The 25,505-nt window shown below is 28.4% G+C and overlaps 2 protein-coding genes across 2 annotated transcripts in view; one reads left to right on the top strand and one right to left on the bottom strand.

The window, feature by feature from the left end:
* Nucleotides 1-9,170, bottom strand: part of LOC148233859 (alkaline phosphatase-like) — a 71,472-nt gene extending 62,302 nt beyond the window's left edge. The window contains exon 1 of the mRNA XM_088188799.1: nt 8,910-9,170. The gene's annotated coding sequence lies outside the window, so the exon portion shown is untranslated. The remainder of the gene's footprint in view (nt 1-8,909) is intronic.
* Nucleotides 9,171-17,061: 7,891 nt separating this feature from the next.
* Nucleotides 17,062-25,505, top strand: part of LOC148233860 (chitinase-3-like protein 2) — a 33,979-nt gene continuing 25,535 nt past the window's right edge. The window contains exons 1-2 of the mRNA XM_088188968.1: nt 17,062-17,150; nt 17,311-17,372. Of these exons, the coding sequence (XP_088045094.1) occupies nt 17,062-17,150; nt 17,311-17,372 (151 nt within the window). The remainder of the gene's footprint in view (nt 17,151-17,310; nt 17,373-25,505) is intronic.

A 25,505-nucleotide genomic window follows, 5' to 3' on the forward strand; every position in this document is an offset into this window, starting at 1 on the left:
GAGCGTATTTACGTAATAGGCATGCGGAACGATATATGCCTGGGAGCGAAACATTTTTACGTCGAAAACAGATTATTGCTGATTCGTTTATCGGATAAGATAAAACAGACACGAGAAGAAAAATTACGTTTGCATTGGAAATTCAACCCTTTAGTAGTCGCAATACTTAAGCAACGACCACTGGTCGTGATTTATTTATTGTAAATCTTCCCTTTGAAAATAAGAGCTATTAACCCAATGCGTTTCAACGAGGTAAACCCAATCAACAATTACTAAGTAAGTATTTAAACGTCAGGCTGAAAGTCTTTAAATTAGTGATAGCAATTATACTTTTTATGAACTATTATTACATTATACCATCAATATACTCATATTTATCACTATGCATGAACTTATTCAATTACATTTTAATTATTAATTATTTAAATATAGAAAGCTTGAAAAAAATTACAAACATTTAATAATCACTTACTCCATACATCAGGTGCAATAGAAATTTTCAAAAAAAAAGATCTTTTAGGTAACGGTCACAGACTTATACCACTAGTAAGGAGCTGGTGATTTCATGATGATGTTTTTTTTTATTTTATAAAACATTTATGCATAAAACAATTAATATATTTTATTTAAGTAAGGTTTTGAACTCTTATGCATAGATATATTTATTATTCATAATTGAATTATTGCGTATAAAACTGTCAAATATGGAAAAGCTAACCTTTAAATGTCGTAAATATAATTTATAGAATAGGTGCCCACAATTGATATTGTCAGCGAAACCCTATTCATTTAAATAAAATACATTACTACAAAATATTTTATTGATAATTTTTTTTAATAGTTTGGTTTAATTATTGACTAGCCAATATTAAAAGTGATCTGTAACTAACTTTTATGCTTTGTATTTATCGCAGTATATTTAAAGCATTTATTAATTGACTTTCAACACTGAATGAAATAAAATTAAAATAGTTATTTTTATTGTTTATTTAAGAAAATAAATGTATTTCTTAATTATGTTTGAGAAACTTCAACCTATTTTTTTTGGTAATCAGCTTTAAATGTATTACGTATTATATGATAATTTAAAAATACTTGATTTGTAAGTATTTTCCTGAATTAAATTATCGAGTAATGAAAACAGTGGTAGGTGATTCATTAGATATTTGTGAATACCAAAAATGGTCTAAAAAATTCAATCAAGTTTTTACAAAATAATCAGCTGGCTAGTCTGATTTAACACATTAGGAGGATTGCCAAGACTTGTAGACAAGGTGTATGGATTCCATAATTTGTCATGGGCCTCACATTTTTTTCTGAAACGCTCAGTGTAAAATTAGTGAATAAGGGCAAAAGTTTATCCTGAAACGTTTAATTTTAGTATTCAACACTTTTCTGTATCATTTAAATCATTCTCTCTAGCTACTTATATATTTTTTGCCAAAAAATTACTAGATACTTAAAAAACACCATAAAACATGATTGATCACAGCACTCCCAACAGATATTGCACTAAATACGTCACGTGGTAGCTCGATCCATTTTACAACTGACAGGTGTGTCATAAGGATTTAAAAAGCTATGTGGAAGACTGATGCTGCAATAAAGAACAATTGTATAAGAAGAAAAAAACGTGTCAAGAATCTATTAGATTATATTGTCTATATTACGTCTAATGGAGGGTTAACCGAGGGTCAGGGAATTAAAGCGAAAAATAAAATTGGAAAACGATTCGATTAGAGTAGGGGGTAGGTATCGATTGTCCTCGGCTCGTATTATGTATGTAAATAAAACACTTAAAATACAATGTCAGATACGCCTCTCTCGTTCTCGGGGCGAAGCCGAAAGAGATTTTTTCCTTCTGAAGCTTTGTCTTTTGTATTAAAAAGTTTTTAAATAATAAAGTTTGAGCGAAATTCACGGGTTTCCGCTCCTTCGTTACGTTTCGAAAGCGAAGGATCGCTTGCTGAGAAATATTATTATATATATTTTTGTGTTTACTTGTGTTGGGTAAAACTATAAACGATAAACGCCACTTTATCGGATTGTGTTGTGGGCGTGTTTCTATTTAGGTGTATCTTCCATAATTGAGACAGGGGTCGACAAATGGTTAAAGAGATCCTATTTATGAAATAGTTTAATATAAGCTTAGGATTCGGTGTAAATTTATTGGTCAATAGATGAAATAAAAATATTTGTTTCTACATTTACATTTAATTAAAAAATATCAAAATTTAATTTACTTTAAGAAGTACAATGTACGCTAACCAACGTGAGAAATTAAAATACCATGGTGGTTTTAAAAATATCATGCTATGGCATATTTGCATTTGAAGATGTGGTCATTTTTGTACAGCTGTCAACAAAAAATAGAATGCGTAAGTTGCATCATAACCACGCTTAAAAATTAAGAACTTGCGCAAAAGCTTGAAACCTTGCAGTTATAAACGACCTAAAATAGATGAAAAAATAAAAAAAAATACTTGATAAATTAGTTCCGCACAAATCAAATGAAACGCAAAAATTTTTCTGCGCTTTTTATACGCAACAGAACGATCTATTTATTATTCGTATTGTAACGTGCGACGCAAAGTAGATACTTTACGATAACATAAACAAGTCTGCACGGAGGTTGGAGCAAAATTAAGATTTAAAGCATTTCGCTAAACCAAACCAAAATAAAACCTAGTAAAAATACAGATAAAAAATATGCACCAAGAGCTGTGGTGTCTGAACCTCATAATAGTCAATTAAAAAGCCCAGTTATTTTGCACGACACATCACGCGATTGCCGCTTCAAAAATTAAACGAGTTGAGCTATGAAATATTGGCTTATCCTTGAAATTTACCAGACACTGAAAAATTATCTAATAATAGAGTCCAAATATTCTTAAATAAAATAGTATGTTACATAACCAGGTTAAATAAGTTTGAAGGTAGGAAGCATGTGTATAATCCGATTGTATTTTTTTCGATCAATAAATTAAATTATTTGTTCATCAAACTAAATATAGAGCAGTTGGCAAAAATGATATATTAGAAAGCTCTGCAAATTTCTTATGCAGGAAGACATCTGAATCATACATTTAATGCGATAGAGGAATAATGTAACGACTAGATAACATCAGGAAAGTGACAACAATCTCAACACACTTAACATCCGCACACAATGTGTATTGTATTTTAAAGGCACACTCCGTGTGAGAATTGACAATACTTTGTTAAGATGTATTCTCGCAATGAGATCCTGTAACATATAATTTCGACTAAGTAATAAGGTAGAAATGGCTAAAGCAAATCTTTCTAGTATATTATTTCTTATAAAAGTAACGCAAGCCCCCCACTAATATTGTTATTTAATAATTGTTGACATCCGATATCTTGCAATAACCTAGTGAACTTTTAAACATCTCGGTTTATCTCAGGTTATTTTAATAAAATATGCAAATTTTAAAAATAAATTAGCTGGCTAAAGAAAATTTCCTGACTTTAAAATCTCCAACAGTTACAAAGAGTTCAATTTCGGGATCTAAGATCAGTCATTTTGAATATTTTGCAAAAATTAAATTTTTAAATAAATAAAAAAAAGTCCAAACCGTTTCCTACAGTATTAATATCGTAAGATATTTGGGAGAACCATTTAATATTCTAATTAGGTCCACAAATTTAAATAACCAATACAAAATATTTGTATAAATTATACATTCGAAATGTATTTTATTTATGCTTTTGAAATTTCACAAAAATGCTAACGAATTAATGAAGTGACCTATATTGAATAAATCTTTTTCCAATAAGTTATAAAAAACTTTAAAGGTTAATCGATAAATGATTTAAATATAATATCCGATTTAAATGTTATGCTTATATTAGCAAGCATTACTGCTTTTCTGCGTTTAATAAAATCTCAATATATAATATCATAAAATATTTATATCTTTGATACATATTTAAATTTTGATAAATCTACAATTAATTTGATTTTTAAGTCAGCATAAACATAGTTTTAAGGCTTACGAATATAGTAATTAGGCAATTTTAAAACATTGCGTCAATTCGTTATAAGTTATTCGAATAGCAATCCTATTCGAATAACTTATAACCTAATACTCAACTTGTACACTTGTAATGAATATATTTTCTTAACTTTTAAATATCTTTGAAAAGTTTATGTTAAATTATTTAAGCATTAAAAATAATATTTTCTATATTAATAAACTAGTGGCGGTGTCAAGTGTTTTTATAAATGGTTTAGAATTCTCTTTCAAATTGAAAGATAATATCTTATTTTCATGAAGCGTTACGTGGAGGCTAAGGAAGCACTTGAGACAAATCGCGCATTGTTTAAGTTTGTAGCTATAAAATATTTAAATTTGTATGTTTTCAATAAGAAGCAAAACAAGCAAATATTCTCGAGTACAACTATATTTATTTATAATTACAAAATAAAGCAATTTCGGTAAAACTTATTTTTTTTTTAAATAAAAAGTTAGTGATTATTAAGCTTAAACATATACTTAGCACAATACAGGTATTTATATATTTATATTTTATTGATTCCCTTGAATTTTAAGCTTTTTATTTTTTAAACTATTTAGTTAGTGATATATTTTTAGTTTACAGCTATTTGATTTTTTAAAAATATTTACAACTTTGGTTTTTAATTATTAAAGATTTACTGCTTATTAAAAATTAAGATAAATACTGCATATAGATATTACGGGTTGGTCAAAAGTGCTGCGCAGGTAAAAGTTATGCAGGCAATGAGTTAGTAGTGATTTTCTGCTTATAAATTAAAGGTCAAGGGTTAAATTCCTTAATTAAGTTACAATTATATCAATTTTTTATCGTGTCCGGAGATCTGAGTTAATGATTATACTTAATAATTAACCCGGTCAATTATATTAGCTTAGGTTTTCATGATTTTAATTATTATTGAGAATAGATAAAAATAAAGCTAGAAGTCTTTTATAACGAGCTAATATAGCTTATCAGAATATAAATAATACTATGTAATAATACAATAACTGTATATTAATTTGTCATGTTTTGGTCATAAGGACATAAGTCGATTTATAAGTAATGTTTTTAATTTTTTCCTATAGGGTATTTTAATTTTAAGATGTCACTAATACTATCGATTAACAACAAAAATTATAACTACTAATAATATTTTATTAAAATATTAAAAATGATATAATTTAGAATTTAAAATTCTAGATTAAAATAATTGATTTTTAATTAGAAAAAATATTAATAAAATTGCTATAATAAAAATTACAATATTATTGTTATTGTTATTATAATGATGTATATGTTCATAAAAAATATCATAAGTGTATATGACTAATACATAGAAGACTTAGATTTAAATCTCACATGAACTCAAACGGTTTTTATTAAATTTTTGGAGGGCGTAATTGATTATGAACAATTATCCTTTCCGATCATCACAGACTCGTTTTTTTAGCCAAGGTTTATTTTAGGTAATATCATATTTAATCTAATATAATAGCAACTATTAATTAATAAATAGCTAAACAAAGCTCATATATAGTGTCACCTGAAAACTTAGCAAATACTTGTTGTGAGTTAGTCGACTACAAAGATATGTGTTCAAGAGAGTGTTCAAGAGAGCAATATAATTAATTGTTTAAGATCCAATTAAGGTCGTCACAATCCGCTAAGTTAAAACAGTATTTTCCAATCGGGGTTCCGCGAGTGTCTTCTCAATCTAAGGGTTTTGCGAAAATCAATAAATAATCACTTGTGCTTATGTTATATTTAAAATTTAAATATGAAACTCATTTGGGAATTTTGTACTGACATAAAATCAGTTGGTAATTGTGATGTGTGTGTTTTATTTTCTCCGTCTCCTTTCCAATTCCGGTTTATGTTTCGTAAGTATACAATCATATCGTTCATAATTTTACAAATATATATTCTGGCGAAACGATGTTCTCAGTTGAGATGAAAAGGGAATCTGTCAGTGGTTCGCGTGAAATTTATCACACCAAACCCTGACAAAAAGTACTGAAATTTTGTTTTTACTGCAATACTTACATGGAATATTGCTCCACATGGAATACAGATAAAGAGTTTCCACAGCCAGAATGTTTTATATGTAGAGATAAGTTATGGCCTCAGCTAAACTCCAGCGGTCTTAAATTATTTTTTTTAAAAATGTAAAATATTTCAAACGCCTTTTAAAGTCACAAAAGCTATATATTTAAAAAAAGGTACAATAAGCAGTTAAGTAAAGCAAAAGCAAATCTAGTGGCTGAATTAATCGCAAGAAAAATTAAATCTCACGGTATTGCAGAATTGTTAATTTTACTTAATTGGTAAGCCATGATTAAAACAATGCTTAGAGAGCAAGATATAAACAACAATAAATTAAGAAGAAAAGTTTTTTACAATATGTAAATTGACATTAAAAACAGCGTTGGCGAAAAACTGAAAAATTCTAAATTTTTTCCAGATCACAGTACTAAACAACGGCATTTATTCGTTTTATGGACAACGGTGCAATAACTAAGCATTTTTTTGTCAACAGCTAACACTTTTAACTCTTATCTATAATCATGCTTCCTGTGTATCGATGGTGCAGCTGGCATTTTTGAATGCGTAAAAGAATTTGTAGCAATACAAAATAAATAAGTCCTAATATCGTTACAAAGCATTGATTTTTACACAATAAAGCTTTAGTTGGAAAAACCATAAGTCAAGATTTAAAAATAGTTTTATACCAGGTTGTGCAAATGGAAAATTATGTTAAGCAAAAGCCACTCAAGTCACGTATCTTGAAATACTGTGTGAAAGTATGGGTTCAGCTCATGTAACACTAATTTTACACACGGAAGCTAAATGGCTTTCAAGAGAAAGAGTATTAAATCGTGTGTACGAGGTATGAGACGAGTTGTTACATTTATTTATACAGTGTGCTTTAAAAGTTTATCTTGCAAACATTTTTCAGTATCAAAATGAGTTAAAAGCAAGCATGAAAGAAAGAAAATAAAATTAACCAAGTTTGACTGATTTGACTTAGCGCATTTATGCATTCAATTTCTATTGGGAAAATCATTGCTAATGCAGCAGCCGTTCCTCTTATTTGATCATTTTGAAATATTTTGAAAAAATATTAAGAATTAGGTATAATCCTTTGTAAGCTGTTGACACTAAAGACTGGTTCAGAAATCTATTTGTTTATTTACTTTACATCACCAGATAATTTAATATCAAGGAAAAATAAGAGCTTACAAAAATTGAGTATAACCGTACTCTGAAGTTAAAATTCAATAAATTGCCTAAAATGAATTCTTTTTGATCACAAAAGTAAATACCATATTATAGTAAAAAAGGCTATACATGTATTATTTCAATTTTCCACCACATACATAGCGGAACTACGCTTTTCCGCTCTTACTACAATGAAAAACAAAAAAAGGAACGTTTGTTAAGGGTTTAAGAGGAACTGCGTGTTTCTATGGCAACAATAAAACCCAGAATTTAGAAAAGATGTAAGCAAACAACACAAAATATTTTAATAAAGTTATTAGTTATATATGTATATTATTAATTTTTTTTGTACCTAAAAAAAACACGAAGTTTATTTTATTCAATATTAATAATAGTCTGTTTTTCTAGGGGCTCCTCACTCAGAAAAATATTTGGAAACACTGGGTTAAGGTATGGGTAGTCGCTATTTTTATCTCTCAAATTTTAGTCATTATCCATATTCATCCGGCGTGATTTAACCGCATGTGGGATTATTCCTTATATATTTTTTATAAGCTTTGAGCGATATATTCTCGAAATAATATTTTACAATGTTACTCTTCGAGATTAAAGAAATTATTATTAAATAATAATTTAATGACTTTTTCAAGTTCAACCTGTACAATTTGGATGCCTAAAATTATTTTTTATTTTAAGATAAGTAGCATGTCTTTTTTGATAGTCGATATATTATTTTTATGGATGCTTTTGACGCTGTCTACATTTTTTGACATAAAGATTTGTTTATAAGATTTATATTATTTTAAAGCACGTTTATTTTTATAGATGATACTTTAAAAAGTCAACAATATGAGAAGTATACACATTAGGATATGACTTATTAAATAAACATATAATTTTATACATATGTACATTTTTTAAATTTTTATAGATTAAAATAGTAATTTATTTTAAATAAAATTAAACTAACATATCTACGTGTTAAACTTAGTTGTTAAAATAAAAAAGACAATTATAACAGAGCAATATATCATTAAGTTAAAGACAATATAATAATATAAATAAATTTCTCACAATTAAAATTTCTTTTTTAAATTTTATCATGATTATTTTGCTAAGTGTAAAATTAAAAAAACATGTATAAACTTTAACTAGTAAAATTAAAATATTAACAGAAAAAAAATTTAAATAAATTTATTGAAATTGATTTTACTAATAAATATAATTATCTTTTCCTTGTAGAAAACTTTTTCTATACGTATAATTAGTATTGAATTTATATATAAAAAACAGATACAATATCCACGTTACATAGTATGTTTGTATTTGGGTAAATAAATAATATATATTTTGGGCAAATCAGGGTTTTTTTAACGTTGTTACTTTTATATAAAAAAAATATTTAGCAATTATGGTCGTTATTAATGTAAATATGTCTATGTTATAGCAAAGAGTCATTAACTAATAATATATATTCACTGCATTTGTACAAAAGTTTGTTGTTTTAAGAAAGTTTAAAAAGGACTATTACTCGGATCTTTTAAATTTGTTTCATCTGAATTGGATTCAATTTAGCTTTAAAATAATGGGCTAAAATAAGTGAATTAGAAAAACGCCTCGTTCGATGCTCATGTTTATCAAATAAAATAATTGGATCGCTCCGGCTGAACCTGTCATTATCTCCGTTTGAGCAATCACAGGCGGAGTATCAAGTACGCCCGTGACACACAAGTGAAATCCTTATCGTCGATTATAATCACTCAATAATGACGTATTTATCACTCACGAATAAATAGCAAGCGTGCCCTAAACTTTCGCGTCAACTTTGCACGTCGTCACCACCGATTGAAAATTGTTTTGCGCGAAGTCGTCGCTTTTGAACAGTATCGCGCCCCCGCGCGTCCAATTGCGTCAAAAGTCGTCCAGTGACTGGCTGAGAGCGAAATTTCACGGCGGAGGGGCGCAGCCGCCTCGGAACGTATGTATGTATGTATGTTACGTGAACGGACGCGCAGGACGAAATTCGCTTTCGGTCCGCACATAAGGATAATTGGCGTCAAAGGACATTACGCCAGCGTGTGTCCATACATTACGCGCGACACACAATAACGCCGCTTTTTCTATAGGAGCAGGCAGACCAATTCGCTCCTTGGACACTCAATTACAGAGACTCAACTGGCAACATGATTGGTGCTCACTAGGGATTGCCATCTTGGAGTATATTTTAAGTTATTGTATTCTACGCAATTAAGAAAATATAATAAAAATAGTAAATAAATAACGTGACCATCGTTCACTGAGCAGGATAAGGTTTCTTGAAATTAAATTTTGAAAGGCTTTCAAACTTTTTTCGGACCCACTTTAAAATTTCTTTCCGAGAAAGATAAAAAAACGTGATTAAATTAAAAAAAATACCATTTTCGTAAGATTTTTTTTCCGCCAGACGACAGAAATAATATCATTTGCGAGGCACGGTGGAACTGAGCTCATCGTCAGCCACAAGTCTGTGCTAACATGTCCTGAGAAAGACAGCACCACAAAGCACCTCGCCGATAACAACCCTTAGATGGCGCGTCGCTGAGGGTCTGCGCCCCCCGACAATCTGCTCTAAAACCGTGCCTCCAATGGCATGTTTTTTTTATAAATTAGGAGTTTTGTGATTGAATTAAAGTGGATAGACTTGCGTTTGATCCATCGACACCACAGAATAAAGAATACATAGAACGGCTGTTTCGTACAAATACGCATATAAAAATTAAAGGCATTTGCAACACTAATTTAACTTTCGGGATCAAAGTCGATTAATGAACAATTAAGAAAACTATAATTTTCACAAAATAAAACATCACAGCAAGTTTCAGTTTTTTTAAATATTGATTTCATATTGTAGCCTGCTATATATTTAACTATGTGTTGACTGAAGCAAGATAAACTGGTGTGGTCCAGGTTAAAATAAATTTTTACATGATTAATAATTATTGTAGGTTTTTTGTTGAATTATTAATTCTTTCAATAGTTAAAAATCGATATATCATCTAAAGGAATACAATTTTTATTAAATTTTTAATGTAGCTCTACACAAATCAGCGTTTTTCATAAATTGCTTTTAATTGATGAGCAGTAGAATTATTATTTATTTGCAATCCCATGAGATCTTATATCGCCAAAAGGTGATATAAGATCTCATGGAATTGTAATAAATCATTGTCTTGAAGTTTTTCCTAACATTGTTTTACTAATTTTGTAATTTGATCTAAGCTAATAGGATCGATTAATAAAATATCCTACTGGAAGTTTTCCATTATTACACACAACCACAAATATCAAGGCTTCTTTAGCAATTTCAAGTTCTCTCCCTCCGTTCCTGTGCCAAAATCTACATAGCCGTGATATGTTTTACGATCCCATTCTACTTTTTGCCTAATGGCCATTTCATTTAAAACTAAAAACAAATTAATTTATACTTAGAATTCTTGGCCTTTAATTTTAATGCCTGAAGTGATTTACTGGTGAAGCCTGGTTCCCTGTCTATTGAGTACAATTAGCCTAATGTTCGTATATGCGGCAACAAATATTAAAATATGCCTTATTAGAATAAAAAATAAAGTTAATGCGAATATTCTTAGCTCAGGCGAATATTTTTAGTAAATTTAATACCGCGGACTTTGTTAATTCACTGTTGTATCAAATATTGACATTTTAAATTAATTTCATTGAATGAATCTACAACTTCATCGACAATTAATTATTTTATACGTAATATATCTGAAATATTTTTGAGGTCTGTAATTTTTTATTCCGTCTTTTTGTTTGTTAAAGGCATTTGAGATTTTTAAGCCGATTTTCTGAACAAGAGTGTAAATATTTAATTTTTGCACGTAAACGACTAACTTCCCGAGGTTTTGAAACAATATCTAAGTCCATTGCCGAGGACACAAAGTTTTTATTTGTATTATTCAATGGTAAATTAATAAAAGGTAGTGCATTTTTTTAATTTTTCAAAAATCATTTTTGGTCGTGTAAACTAAATATAATGAAAAATGTTTCGAAAAAAATGTGCTTCTATCGTTATTAGTTCAAAGCGACCTATCAATAGCAGCCTTATACTTATCTTTAGGGAATTTTAAGTTAAAACAACTATATTAAAAAAAAACGCAGTGGCACAAAATATAAAAGTTGTGTTTCAATTTTTATAAATATTTCACCGAATATATTTTTTATATAATTTATTTTTTGGCGGTAGTAAATCTGGTATATATTTTAAACTTTTTATTTTTATTTGCAGAGCTAATCGAGTAAACGTATATGTATATATATAAATAATAAAAATAAATCCGTATATTTTTAACATCGGTTCAGTTCGGCCCTGTCAAACACACGCGCGAGACGCTTAAAAAAACATTTGTTTATATTAGGTAAAACGTATTAATTTGTGTTTACATGTAAAAAGTTATGCTATTTTAATTTTTTAATAAATTTTTACTATGAGTTTTACACCCTATAATTGAACAGTCCCTCATAATATTTAATACACAATCGAATTGAAAAAATGTAGAGATCTGTCGCACACGACGATTGTTTTTTACCGCGAACGCCACTTTTATATATTCTCTGTTCTGTGACCGACAACAACGATCCTTAAAAAAGTATTTTTATAAAAATCGCAATAAAACGATACGCAGCACATATTTTTGTTTATTGTTCGTTGCGTCATATGCGTATTATTACTTTTAAAATAATTTTTATGCTGATTTTTATAACATTAAAATTAACTGCCCTTTTGCCGATTTTTTGAACGTTCGATAACACAGCTTACACTACAATTTTTATTTTATGATTAAAATTAATAAAATTATTTCAGATTATTATGGATTTTTCCTGACTTTATCTCAAACCTTTATCTATACTGATGCTAGGAAACAACCGCTTTTTACTTTATCAGAATTCAACCCCACCTTCGGAGACTATTAGATTCTATAGTATAGATTAAAGTTATTACTCAAATTGTACGTGATACAAAAACTGTTGAGAGTTAAAATTAATTAAACGTATTATTTAAAGTGTATAATGTTGTTTATACAAAAATATATACGCGCGACAGTTAGGTCAGTATAATTTATTTATGTGATAAATGTACAAAAATAGTAACTTAGTTAAAAATAAAAGTTAAACTTCTACACACTTTTTGAGATAAATACACACACATATATATAGAACAACTAAAGCGGTAGGTTATTAAGTTACACCCGGAGGTCAGATAAAGTTACAGCCGGATTGAGCGAGTAACGTTTAAGCTTAGAGATACGATTTAGTTTTCATCTTACTCGTGAAATATTTTGACTTCTTGTAAACTATATTTGATAAGATATAAATTTAAGTCAATGATTCCCATGAGGTTTTAATAAACTGGCAACTAGGATGCTGTATTATATTAGACATTTAAAAACGTTCTCCGTAAATGCATTTGCCCACAACTAGGAATCTGTCTCATGGGACAAAAGTGCGCACGTAAACTTACCCCATCGGGAACTTAGCGTATTAGGTTTAAGTTATAAGATATATATTTTCTTGATATATATTTAAAAAATATATATCAAGAAAAAAATATGTAGAAGATACATATTAATATTAAATCAAAGTCGTATAAGCGTTCACAGTTTTGGGGATGAACACACAAAAGCTGACAAAATAGAACTAAAATCAATTAGATATTTTAGATACTAAAAATGCTAAAAATGAGGGTAATAAGCACCAAAGTTTATCATGCCTAGTGCATACTAATTATTTATTTGAGAATTAGATCATGTGTAAGAAAAATGGTGGCACGAAGAAAGCTTTTCCGCGCTCAAAATACCACAGAAGCGATAAAATTTTTTCCTGCGTAATTAATATTTATTTGAGATAAGGTAATCATAAGTGCGAATAAGCATCATAGTCTATTATTATCGTTAAAGAACAAAGCTATCACTTTTCGACTTCTTCAAAGGATATTTTTTCCGGTTAAGTGATTTTTTTCAGAGGAATTCATATTTGTGTAACTTAAACCCCAAAAGATAAATTTGCGTTTTGTTTAAAACCTTTTAAATACGTTTAATAAAATATTTATTCCTGAAAGGCAAAGGGTACTCTAAGCTTAGAACCGAAATAAACACACATTTTGCCTTGATTTTTTTGTATGGATTAGCTATTTTTTATTAAAAATCATTTTATGCTAATTTTATTTTAAAAGTTTAACATGAATTTTTATTTAATAAAAATAAAGATTAATCAGATAAAGGAATAAAAATAAACATTATTTTTCAAGAGGTATATCTTAATTTTCAAGATAATAATCGTATTCACAATTCGTAAGTCTTTGATGAATATGATCGATATACAAATATTTTTATTACAGATAATATAAATATGAATATATTTTATTATCATAATCTCTTTATTGTCATCGAAATTACCATTCAAAATTTTTTATTAAATGGGTATATGTATTTAACTAACAATACTGCTCTCTCCATAAATATATTAATTTATAAAATGGCTTCCTCTAAATGTATAATGACAATGTATTTTTAAATTAAAATTTACATTGTATAAAAAAATACACTTTTAGTCTCACACGGATAATCAATATAAAAGGACATTAAACTCTGTTTATTTAATATATTTAACGATAGAAGATTGCTACTTTTTATTCAGCTCTTCAATTATTTACGTCTTTCGGGAATTTCTTTAGAGACTATAAATGTACACTTACATATTCTAAGAATAGGTTAAGATAATTATTTAATTTATTTTTACCAGCAATACTTGGAATTGTTGATACATTTCTGGATGGTTGAATCTAAATGTTAACACTGTATAAACATTATCAAGGAAACAGTAAGATCGCTCGTGAGCATATACCAATCTAAATGTGTATATATTAATTGTTATGGCTTTTCAAATAAAGCGTGTTTACCGTCGGTTCGTGACAAATTATTGATCTTAAGTAAAGTATGAGTAGTTTAACCATATGCAATGTTGAAATAGAAACATACAATTATATGTAAATACAATGGTTTAAATCATAACTAGCCGGTAGCTGCTTCTGAATACCATAAAGTTATTATCAGACAAAATTACTAACTTATACAGAGAAAGCGAGCTCTATGAAATATTATAAGATATACATACACATAATATGTTGGTTAGTTTAGATAATACATCTATGATTGTATTAAATTTATTATAATACATTATGATCAATTTAAAATGGACCTTTTTAATTATTAATAATGTTCGTAATAGCTTAATATATAAAGTAATAATTTATGTAATACTCTAATTAATGCTTGTTTATATGAAATTAGTATTTGTACATATTGTCAATTTTTAATTTTAAATTTATCGCACTGATTTTAACGAAATGTCTGTTATAAATTATTAGTTACTTGATATTATAGTGTGATGAAAAGCATTTATTATCCTATTGTGATATTTTTTATATATAGATTTTTTAAACGATAGTTTAGTAGTGAATTAGCCTGTTAAAGTTTATGCAATAGATTATAGTTGTGAGCAGAATTTAAAACAGATTATATATAATATATAATAGTTGAAACATATTTCCTATGTATTTACCTACATAAATTACATTGGCTATAAAAAAGCTTATCTTATTTTATTTGCATCCTAATTATTCGAAGATTTTGAAATTAATAAAAAAAAAGTATATTTAAATTAAATATATTTTATTTATTAAACGTTCATTTCGATATTGAGATAAGCTCTAGTAATATGTTTACCTGACCGGAAATAGAAAAAAGAAAACGCTTATAGGTTTTCGCTAATATTTAACCAAGGAAAATACTTTACCTGATTGCTGACGTAATCGGGCCAGATAAGTATTTTCGAATAAATTTATATACATTTGGATCTGATTTACAGGTCGGTCTAAAAGTATTCGACCTACATGTGATCGGATTGTATTGTTTTAATATGTTCGTTCATCTACTCTATTACTAAGCAAGTATTTTTTTTATATCGTTATCACTTGCGAAAAACTAACAATAGCAGAAAAATAGAGAACTGATCAATGTGTAGAGTAAACGTTACTTGAATTCAGCAATTATAAATTATAATATGATTATAATTTTTTATTGTGAATACATTTTGCATAATTTTGTATTTACGTAGTTTATTAAATTGTTTGCGCCATAGTTATAGAGTTTCCAGATTGTTTATACTCTTGGTTGTTTGTAGGTGACAGCTGAGCTACACCAAATCTAAGGATTAAAGTTATAATATTACTTAGCTGCCAACTCCAAACTCAAGAGGTTTTTGAATCTTTTAAATAATGATTATCCGAGAACAAAAGTTCTGACCTCTATACTGTCTTAAGTGACAGGAAAAAAACAAAATCACGCTCACTCTTTTCTTACATTGTCTAGTAAGGCAATTACGGTTAATGAGAACAAAACTTTATTATATAAATTAACGCTTATGTAAAATTAAGTGTTATATAATATATTTATTTATCTAAACCTCGTTGTAAGATTGCCTTACAACGAGATGATTAATCAATAAATACAAGTTAATGCAGACACCATACTGAACAAAATTGGTAATCAGTGATATCTATTTTATTATTAATTAATTATTAATGTAATATACAAGCAATATGTGTAATTTTCAGCTCATACTGGTTTTTAATTATAACGTATTTTTATTAATAAATGCTGCGGGTCTCAAACTCGCGCCCTTATGTATGTATATATACCACTTGTGGTTAACGGAAGGTTTTGGAGAATAATAACCTTATCTAAAACAGCCAATGATAGATATTTTTTATATAAATATAAAATTGCTATATTTTAGTTGATATTATGGTGCAAGTGCTTAGACAAATAATAATTTATGTTATCGTTAATTTTACGTTAATGCGCAAAAACACTTTAGCGCTAATGTTAAAGTACTTTAGGGTTATTGTTTTGCTGACGGGTTCATTTAAGATTGTACGCAGTTGTATTTTAGGAATCCGTAATAAAATCTGGGTAGTTTTGTTTCGCCGGCAAGTTAATTTTTGTGTTGCTTAATTGTAATGTTGCTAATGGGTATATTGCTACTTTACGATGTTCTGACTTAGAAAAGGCAGTTACAAAATATAGAGTTGTTTCTTTTAACTTAAGCTTAACTCTTTACAATAATTATTTTTTAAATTAGCAACTTATTTATTGTCAATAGAAATAATATTGTAAAACTTTGATTTTGGATTATTGATCGAAAATCTCACCACCTGCTTTGAATGTAGCTGCGAATATAGCGTATTTTAGCCACTACTTATTTAAATAATTTAAGTAGTTTTAAACCATTTTAAAAATATGTAAATTAATTTATTTTTATTTAAAATAATTTATTTTTATGAAACTCCTAGTTTTATATCGGTTACAAGAAATTTTATTGTAGTGACCACACACAAATGACCACGTTCAAAAGGGTCATTATCACAATTCCTAAGCTCGCGTTGATGACTGTGACCAAAAACAATCATTTATTAACAATGGATATAAACAACATAATAGCGTAAAGGATTTGCATGACCGCACAGAACACGAGTTCACAACAAATATTCTCCGTCGTTAAGAGAATCTCTTTGCAGCGAAACGGTTACGCATATCCGTGACATTTTAGAAAATGCAATACTTTCTTGGACGAGCGAACGTCGCTTTCTAAAGGCGTTGACTTATTTCGCCGTTCTACGAAGCGACTGCAGCGATTGGCTGAAAGATCGCTGCACATATGGGATTGGCCAGCAGACTTTATAGCCCTAGATATATAAGCTCAGACATGAGGAAACAGGCAGAGAGTAAGACAGTCACCCAGGCAGGAGACATACAGTCAGAGACGCCCACCAAAAGACGCGAAGAGACGACCTGGTAAATCTGAACCATCTAATTTGCTTATATTTTATTACAAATCTGACCAACCCGACTTAAAAGGTTTTTCCAATGTGTCATAATGGACAAAAACAATGGTCATATACATTTAAAAAAATAAAAAAAAAATTATATTATTTATACACATATTTTTTTCCAGGTCTAGCTATCGACAAACACATCCTGGTGTTTGGAAGGCTCAAAGTTTTCGAGAATTGACGGGTTGTTGACACTACTCCTTAGATACTACAAAAAATGCTTCATTGAGTAGACGGCGAAAACGCAATGAATTGTATCTTAACGCTTCTAGCGAAAATGCACGAGAATACAAATATGAATACGACCCCTCTTTTGTAAAGATATCTTAGAAATCGTCGTTGAATTGCTTTACTCGGATTCTAGATATAGAAGCCATATTCGAGGACTTTTTAATAATAATATAACGAAGGCGAGCACCCACGAAGTCTTATCGCACAATTTAGCAATGTGCATAGAAAATCTCCATCCCAGCTCGAATGTCACTCCCAAAAGTATTTGTACTTAAAAAACCTTAGTTTAAACTGTGATAGAATTTCACCAGGCAAGAGGATCTGGAAAATATGACGAAGTGACGTTTAACGATGTTGAAAAATATCGATTGTTGATCGACCACCTCCAGTCACTTGACGTTTTTGTTTAAAGAGAGCGAATTCAAATTTGTGTAAATACTCTTAAATACTTTCTTGTCATTAGCATTTATTAAATATTCAGAGTTAATAATTGCCACATTTATGTCTTTACTAAAAATAAAAATAAGCAGATTACACAGATTGGAACCCTATGGTACTCCAGAATAAGCGATGTACGCATTTGAGCAACGATTACCATAGATTATGTGTATTATAATTTATTATCAATAGAAGTCACTTTGTAGCTGGGGCCGGCTTAAAATAAAAAAAAATAAAAAAAATAAAGATTGGAGTTTGCTGTTGTGACTAGAACCCACTGCATCTGGGTTACAAGCTTAGTCTTAGAATAATTTCAATTACGAAAGAAAAAATAATGAAGTTATATGAATAAAATATAGAGCAACTGCAAATACTAATATCAACTACAAGCTAAAGTCTATAAAGCTTGCCGTCTTAACGGCCCTAAAACCATTATTTTACTTATAACAACAGACGCTTGTCTTGTATCAAGTAATATTATAAATTTTATCTAAACTTTAATTAATTAAAAATAAGAATTAACACAGCTTAAGATTTTCAATACTAGCATTAATTGAATACGCCATAATCATATTGCAAAATATTACACAAATATCAAATTAAGACAACATTAACACACTATTAGATTAGTATCAACGGAAAAAAAACTAAAATTCAAATATAGATATTAAATGTAAAGGTACATATTGCTTTGGATGCATTCATTAAAATGTTAATATCGCCAGAAACCATATGTAAAATTATAACTGTATTTTTTACATATTTTTATCTTAAACTAAAACATAGTAAACAAGTTGTTTTTAAGTATAGACTTTGTATTAGATTTTTTAAAAAAAAAATTTAGTACAATAATATATAATAATGCTCTTTTAAAGACTTATATTTACATGTCTAAATTTAATACCAAATAGAAACATGATATTGTTTACTAGTTAAAATTAACTTGTCAGACTTAAACTATTTAGTATTATAATTGATTCAGCGATAAACTTTGATTAGATGTATTTTCGCAAACTACTATACAAGTATGTGTGTTTCGACAAGCTATGATATTAACAATTATTTTGCTTAATATAATATATTTAACTATTAATTTGCATTTATAAATAAGTTCTTTCACTTTCTCCCCCGAATTTAATGGTTTTTACCATTTATTGGGCTGGATACTTTTAGACTTACTAGTATATGCGTACGTCGATTTGATAATCACGTTTTATATGTGTAAATTGAAATGCGATTAATTTTGCATTGCATTATTACACTCGCGTTTTGTAACCGACCTCGATTAATTGTGATTTTGACTATGTATGTAACGCGTACGAGAGCTTTGCATAATTTATTAAACTTTAAAACGTATGAAACGTTTGTGAAATGCAAATAAGGCTTTGCATGAAATTGTAATGGAGTTGACATGAATGTACTGAGCTGTGTCGTGTATCAACCGCTCTTGAGGCGGAGACGAGCAAAAATTATGTAAATTTTGTACGATGTAGCAGCGGCGTAAGTGTTCATGAATTCAATGTCTGTCATTAATTGTTCACAAGATCAAAATATTTCGGAATTTTTATGATCGTTTTTCATAGACAATGATAGTGAGACAACATACTGAAATCATCAGTGGAAACTATTTTATTAATCATAACCATGCATAACTTAGCTTGATTTAAGCATAAATTATTTATCACAATATTTATTCGTGAGATTAGGAAAATCTAGGAAAACCCAATCTGTGATGATCCTTCGAAAATATAGTTATTAAATATTATTTTGATTTCCCAGATACGATTGAAATTGAAAAACAGTAGGGTCATATGTAATTTGAACACGTAAGGTATTATTCATAGACTTATACTACCAGTATATCGTACTGATATGAATGCATTATTTCACTTGGATAACAAATAATCAAAAAAATATCAAATGCTCTGAATAATATGTAAAATTATATGCTTTTAATAAAAAAATATAATTTCGTATGAATATAGTACTTATCGTTTTATCTCGTTAAGGTAATCTACTGTGCTTTTCTGGCTATTTTTTTATATAATTAACGAGCAATTAGGGCGCAAAATTAGGATGAGCTCAAATTTACTACAGAGCCGTTGATATTAAACTGGCTAACACAAGTAATTTATACGTACGAGTATATAATAACTACACGAGTTTGCAACGTTGTACGCGTAGGCTCAAGATAAATAATTATTAAAATAGAACCAACAGATTTTGACACATATTTTTAAAAGCTAGCAATATTTAAAAAATTAAAAAATTAGGTGACAAAGCCATTATTAAATATTTTTTTGTTTTTTTAAGTAAATACTATATAAAACATTATTAAACATAAAAGTATTGCAACGTAGCTGTCAACAAATATCATCAAAATCTTAGAACAAAACGCGTCCCAATGTAAAAAATGTAATTTCTTATAATTTCAAATGTTTGTATTATTATACACGATCAAACATTGAACCGATAGCAATTATGTAAAATATTGTATGTATATACGCATAAATGGTAAAAATTCAAGGGACTTGCCCAGCAAACAATTACGGCACCTGTTCAAGGATTATACGCCTAATTTATGGCGGCGAGAAAAAGTTGGTCTCGGGGTCTGAATAAAATCGGGGTCCGGGTCAATGTTTCACGGGCATCAGATAAAGAGCGATATGGGTCCAAATTATGGGCGAACAGGCTTTGGTGTGGATAAACGCGCAAGATAAATTGATATAATTGTCTTCCTCATTTTCTATACACAACCATAGCAAACCCACCTTGGTGGCGCTCGTTCAATTTATTGCGTTTATTTCCGGTGGCGTAATTAAATTTCCGTTCGCGAAATCATTTTGCAAAAAGTAATTAGAGGTTTTAAGATTCACCTCACTAAGTGTTTTGTGTTTGGTGGTGTGCTTGTGTATGTGGTGTGTTGTAATGTGCGAGTAACGTATGTTAGAGCAGGCTGTATATATATAATATAGTGTAGTGTTAATTAATTAAGCTGACTGCGCTGAAACTAATTAATTTAATAACGTGAACAATAAATCTGAAAGGCAAAAGTTTTTTCTGTTTGTGTAATAATTAATATTTTATATTAGTAAAAATAGTCACATTCCCAAATTCGTTCTTTGATAATTAAAATGTTTACGCAAACATTTATAATGAAACACTAATAATTTCAAATTCTTACTTTTCGGCAAAGACCTTAAAGTATTCCTAAAAATAGATTTTATCGAAAATTGTTGAAAATATTAAATTTATGATTAAAATATACTTTCGTGGTCATTTTATAATAAATTACAATATAACACAAAACATGTAGTTTAATGCCATATTAAATTTATTTATAAAATGAATAACATTGTGCTTCTTTGCAATGAAATATTAACTAATTTTAAGTGGAGTACAAATTTTATCAAAACTTGAAGAATTGAAAAGCGCAATTTTCTAGTGTCATGACCTTCGAGTCATAGGATTGTTTTTTGTTGGGGCAAAGCTTATTATGCAACAATTGAGAAGTGCTGTTCGTATGATAGAGGGGTCTCCGAAATTAATTTGCTTTGAATTTTGGACGATAAGCTAGACCAGTGGATGCGAAGAGAGAAGCGGTAGCTTTGCTGGTTTGAAATTGAATTGGCTTGAAGTACTGATTCATTGAACTTCAACGTAGTGTCTGACAGGAAGTCTTTAGACTTCTTGTCAGACACCTCGTATGAGACAAAGTGATCCATGACCCTTTCAATGTCCTTTTTGATGAGACAACCAGCTATAGAAACGTGGCGAGTTTTTTTAAAGAAAATGCCATTGATTACGAACGACAAAATTTACGCGTTATACTTTATTAAGATAATAGATTTTTTTATTTTACGATTTATGGCGCATACTTTTCTACTTAAGCTATTAAAAGGTTTCCAACGGTGGTGTCCCATTTTGACGAACTCGACATTCGATTTACTATATACAGGATGGGGCAATAAGATCTTCCATATTTTAAAGAGAAACTGTGTGGGTTGTGCTGAAGGTAAAAATATTAAATAGGTTTACATTGTTAGGTTAGATTCTACCGTTTTCATTACTATAAATAATTTGGGTCAATGAACATAGCAACTCTGTTGTTCAAGCGTATTATAAAACAATCTTTCTATGATAACGACACATACGGAATCTTTATTAGATCAAAAAACGATTATGCTAGCTTTTTTTATTAATTGAAAGCTAGATCTACATTAAAAATAAAACAACTTGACCGACTTGGAACTGTTAAAACTCCAAAAATTATGGGAGCAGTAAGAGCATTATCTACTCCACAATTTTTGAGGTGTTCCACTCGTCAGCACGTCATGATGGCACTGGTGATATTAAATCAAAGTTTGAGGAAAATCTTGCATGCCAATTAAACGATTTTAGATTAAGAGTTAAGTGAAAGATTATGCTAACATCAAAGTGCAGAAATTCTTCAACAGGTTCTCGTTTTCATAGCAGTAGCACTGATCTGAGAAATTCATATATTGATCTTTTATATATTTTAAGAAAAGAGTCATACAAATAATCGACTTCATTATGCCTAATATGACACGGAGAGTAGCGGATAAATTTCGGAAACGTCTTCAGCAATGTATTGCCTATGAAAGGTGACATTTGTCTGATATGATTTTTAAAAACCATTAAAATAAAATCTCTCAAAAATGTGCGAGATCTTTATGACCCATGGTAATTAACTTATTACTTAATAACTTAAACTTGTCAAATAAATAATAAAACATTAACTAATTTCGTCCTAAATTCTGAATCGCTCAAAGAAATTGATTAGCCCTGAAAATTCTAAAAAAACAAATAATTTTATGAAAAATCCAAATATCATTATTACTACGATGCTAAAATATTAAGTGAGTTTTCAATTATATTACTTTACATGCGTATTATAAAATATAAATATACATACGTTATTAATAACCCAAATAACCTGCACGTGATTTAGTTGGTTGAACGATTTTGAAAAGATATTTTCATTTATTGGATGGTTTACAGAAAGCAAAAAAGCAATTTATAAATAGTTAGTTATACAAAATTATGCTCTTTTGATAAATACTAGATGTAAATAAAAATATATATATATTCATATTCAATTTATCTTTCATATTTATTTATGGGTACTTTCGACCCATGCCTACCTATTGTCAAATCGTATCCCATTCATTTTTTAATAAGCGTTCTTGAGATTTTTTCTACACGATTATTCAAGCTATTGCCAAAATACATTAATCTGAGCTACGTTGAATAAACCTAATACACATACATATTTTTATTATAATTAATATTTACCGTTTTGAAAAATATGGAACAGAAATGCGGGTTCGCCATTGATTCGGCAATGTAATTGGTTCGAACATCTGTAGCGCTAAACCTAGAGATTACTGGATCAATACCTGGTGAGATAAATAATTGGACCTCTATTTGCTTTAATCAATTTCACAGTTTTGCTTCTTTTGTACAAAGCTGAAAACGAAAATGGCATCATCAGCTTATTGAAAGAGGCCAATTAATGTAAGATCCCATTTTCGTTAATTGCTATTTGATCGTGATTACGTATTGATATTAACTGTTAGATTTCATGTTAACGCTTAATATAATCGTATAGACAAGAGTTGGGTAAATGGTCCTTTATGTATTATTTTGAGTTTGATGCAAAACAGTTTTGTATTATTTAACCGAACATTTTAAATGTTTTTTCCCCGTGGCACAACATATTCAATATAAATTACTTATCTACTTTAATTAGCCAGATAATAAATAAGTCTTTTAGAAAACCAAAACAAAACCAATGTAAAAGAAAAACTTGTAGCACTGACGAATAAGGTTAAATATTCATTTCGCAATCAGAAACATTAATTAATATATTTTGTTGTATACTACAAATAAACTATAAAAAATTAAGTAAATCCAGGATTATTTATGGATATCTAATGAATCACCTACCACTTCACAAATGTTTTTAGTGGACGTAGTTTGCAGTGTTTAAAAAAAATGAATAACATGCAATTTTTACTTGGTAAAAATTCTGCCTCCCTATTTTTTTAAGCATTAGATTGTGAAATTTAGATGTGCATCAATATAGATATAACACAATAAGTACTCAGGTTTCCACAGTCAAATCACGACTGACTATTAAAACTTGAATTTAAAAAACCGACATTCATTTCGGAATAACCTTATATAATCACACTTTTTAGTAAGGCTAACGTAAACTTCTATTAATTTAAATAATAATTTATATAATTTTACCCACAATTTTTGTGTACTTCACCATTAAATCTTCTAAAGCTTTTAATTATTTGCTGTCAACAAAAGTATGATGCCTTTGACTTTATATTTCAAAGTACTTTCTTTAAGTTTAAAACACCGCAAGCAATTATTTTATTTTTGTTTATATTATAAATAATTTTTTAATTATACGTTTATAAGTATTATTAAATAAAATTTTCCGTTTTTTTATTCTCACTGCTTAAAAAAAGCCTTTGGCTTAACATTAATTTATATTAAATTATTTTTTAATCTTGGTCCTATGACCCATGTGGGAGTCGTATATAAAACAAAAATAGCTTATTTTATAAAAAGGTCGTTGAAAATTAAAAAATATTGTAATATTGTTTAATGACAATAAGTTATGTGTGAAATATTATTTTAATTAGACTTTTACTTGAATAGAACTGCGTTTAAAACTATATTTTAAATAAAATTTGTATATTATCCAATATTATAAAATATATAACTACTACAATTGTTTCTAAGAAAATTCCACGTAATATTTAAAAATATAAAATAGCCACTCAAAAGTGAAAAATTTAATAAACTTATTTTATATAATGAGCTAGAAAACGCTTGATAAACCTTATTTTTAATTAATAATATGTTACAATAAGAGGTATATACATATGTGTAAAGTGCATAAAAGCGTTTCGCATATTATAATTTTATGCGACAAACCAAATCGCGTAAACAAACAGAGAGTTGGAAATTTTACAAAACTTGCTTAGGGATTTGTCTGTATACCTATAATTTGATTTTTGATTTCATATAATAAACATGATAATTGTACACGCTGAACGTACACGTTCGTTATATAAAATCATAAATATAAATTATACCTATTACAGAAAAAAGTTATTTGTAATTTAATATAATTCCGTCGAATATATTATGATATTATGCACGCACTGCTTTTAGTAGGCATCATTATTTCGTAAAACTATAATAAAAATTACGTTTGTTCTATATTTAGAATTCAGTTTAACTAAATTAGACTAATATATTCAACCTTAATTCTGGATTTATATTTTTATGTATTAGATTAATAATTTCACAAATAAAAATGTTATCTCGTGTAAAAATACATTTTATATGAATATTTATTCATAAAAATAATATTAAAGATGAGCCTGGAACTAAAACAAGCCTTATTGTTCGTTTCAAACAACGGAAAATGCTAAATTTATCATAAACTTGCTTGTTTATATAAAGTTTTAGCTTTTACTATTAATTTCAAACAATTTTTTTCTGTTTGGTTAATTAGGTAAAGATGTTTTATTTAAATAAATAAGGGGATTCCAAAATACAAAAATAATTATTGCATAGCAAAATTAAATAACGGTGAACA

The sequence above is a fragment of the Plectrocnemia conspersa genome, unplaced genomic scaffold (genome assembly GCF_051122295.1).
Source record: "Plectrocnemia conspersa isolate PC_06_02 unplaced genomic scaffold, ASM5112229v1 ptg000007l, whole genome shotgun sequence".
In the NCBI taxonomy this organism is placed as follows: domain Eukaryota; kingdom Metazoa; phylum Arthropoda; class Insecta; order Trichoptera; family Polycentropodidae; genus Plectrocnemia; species Plectrocnemia conspersa.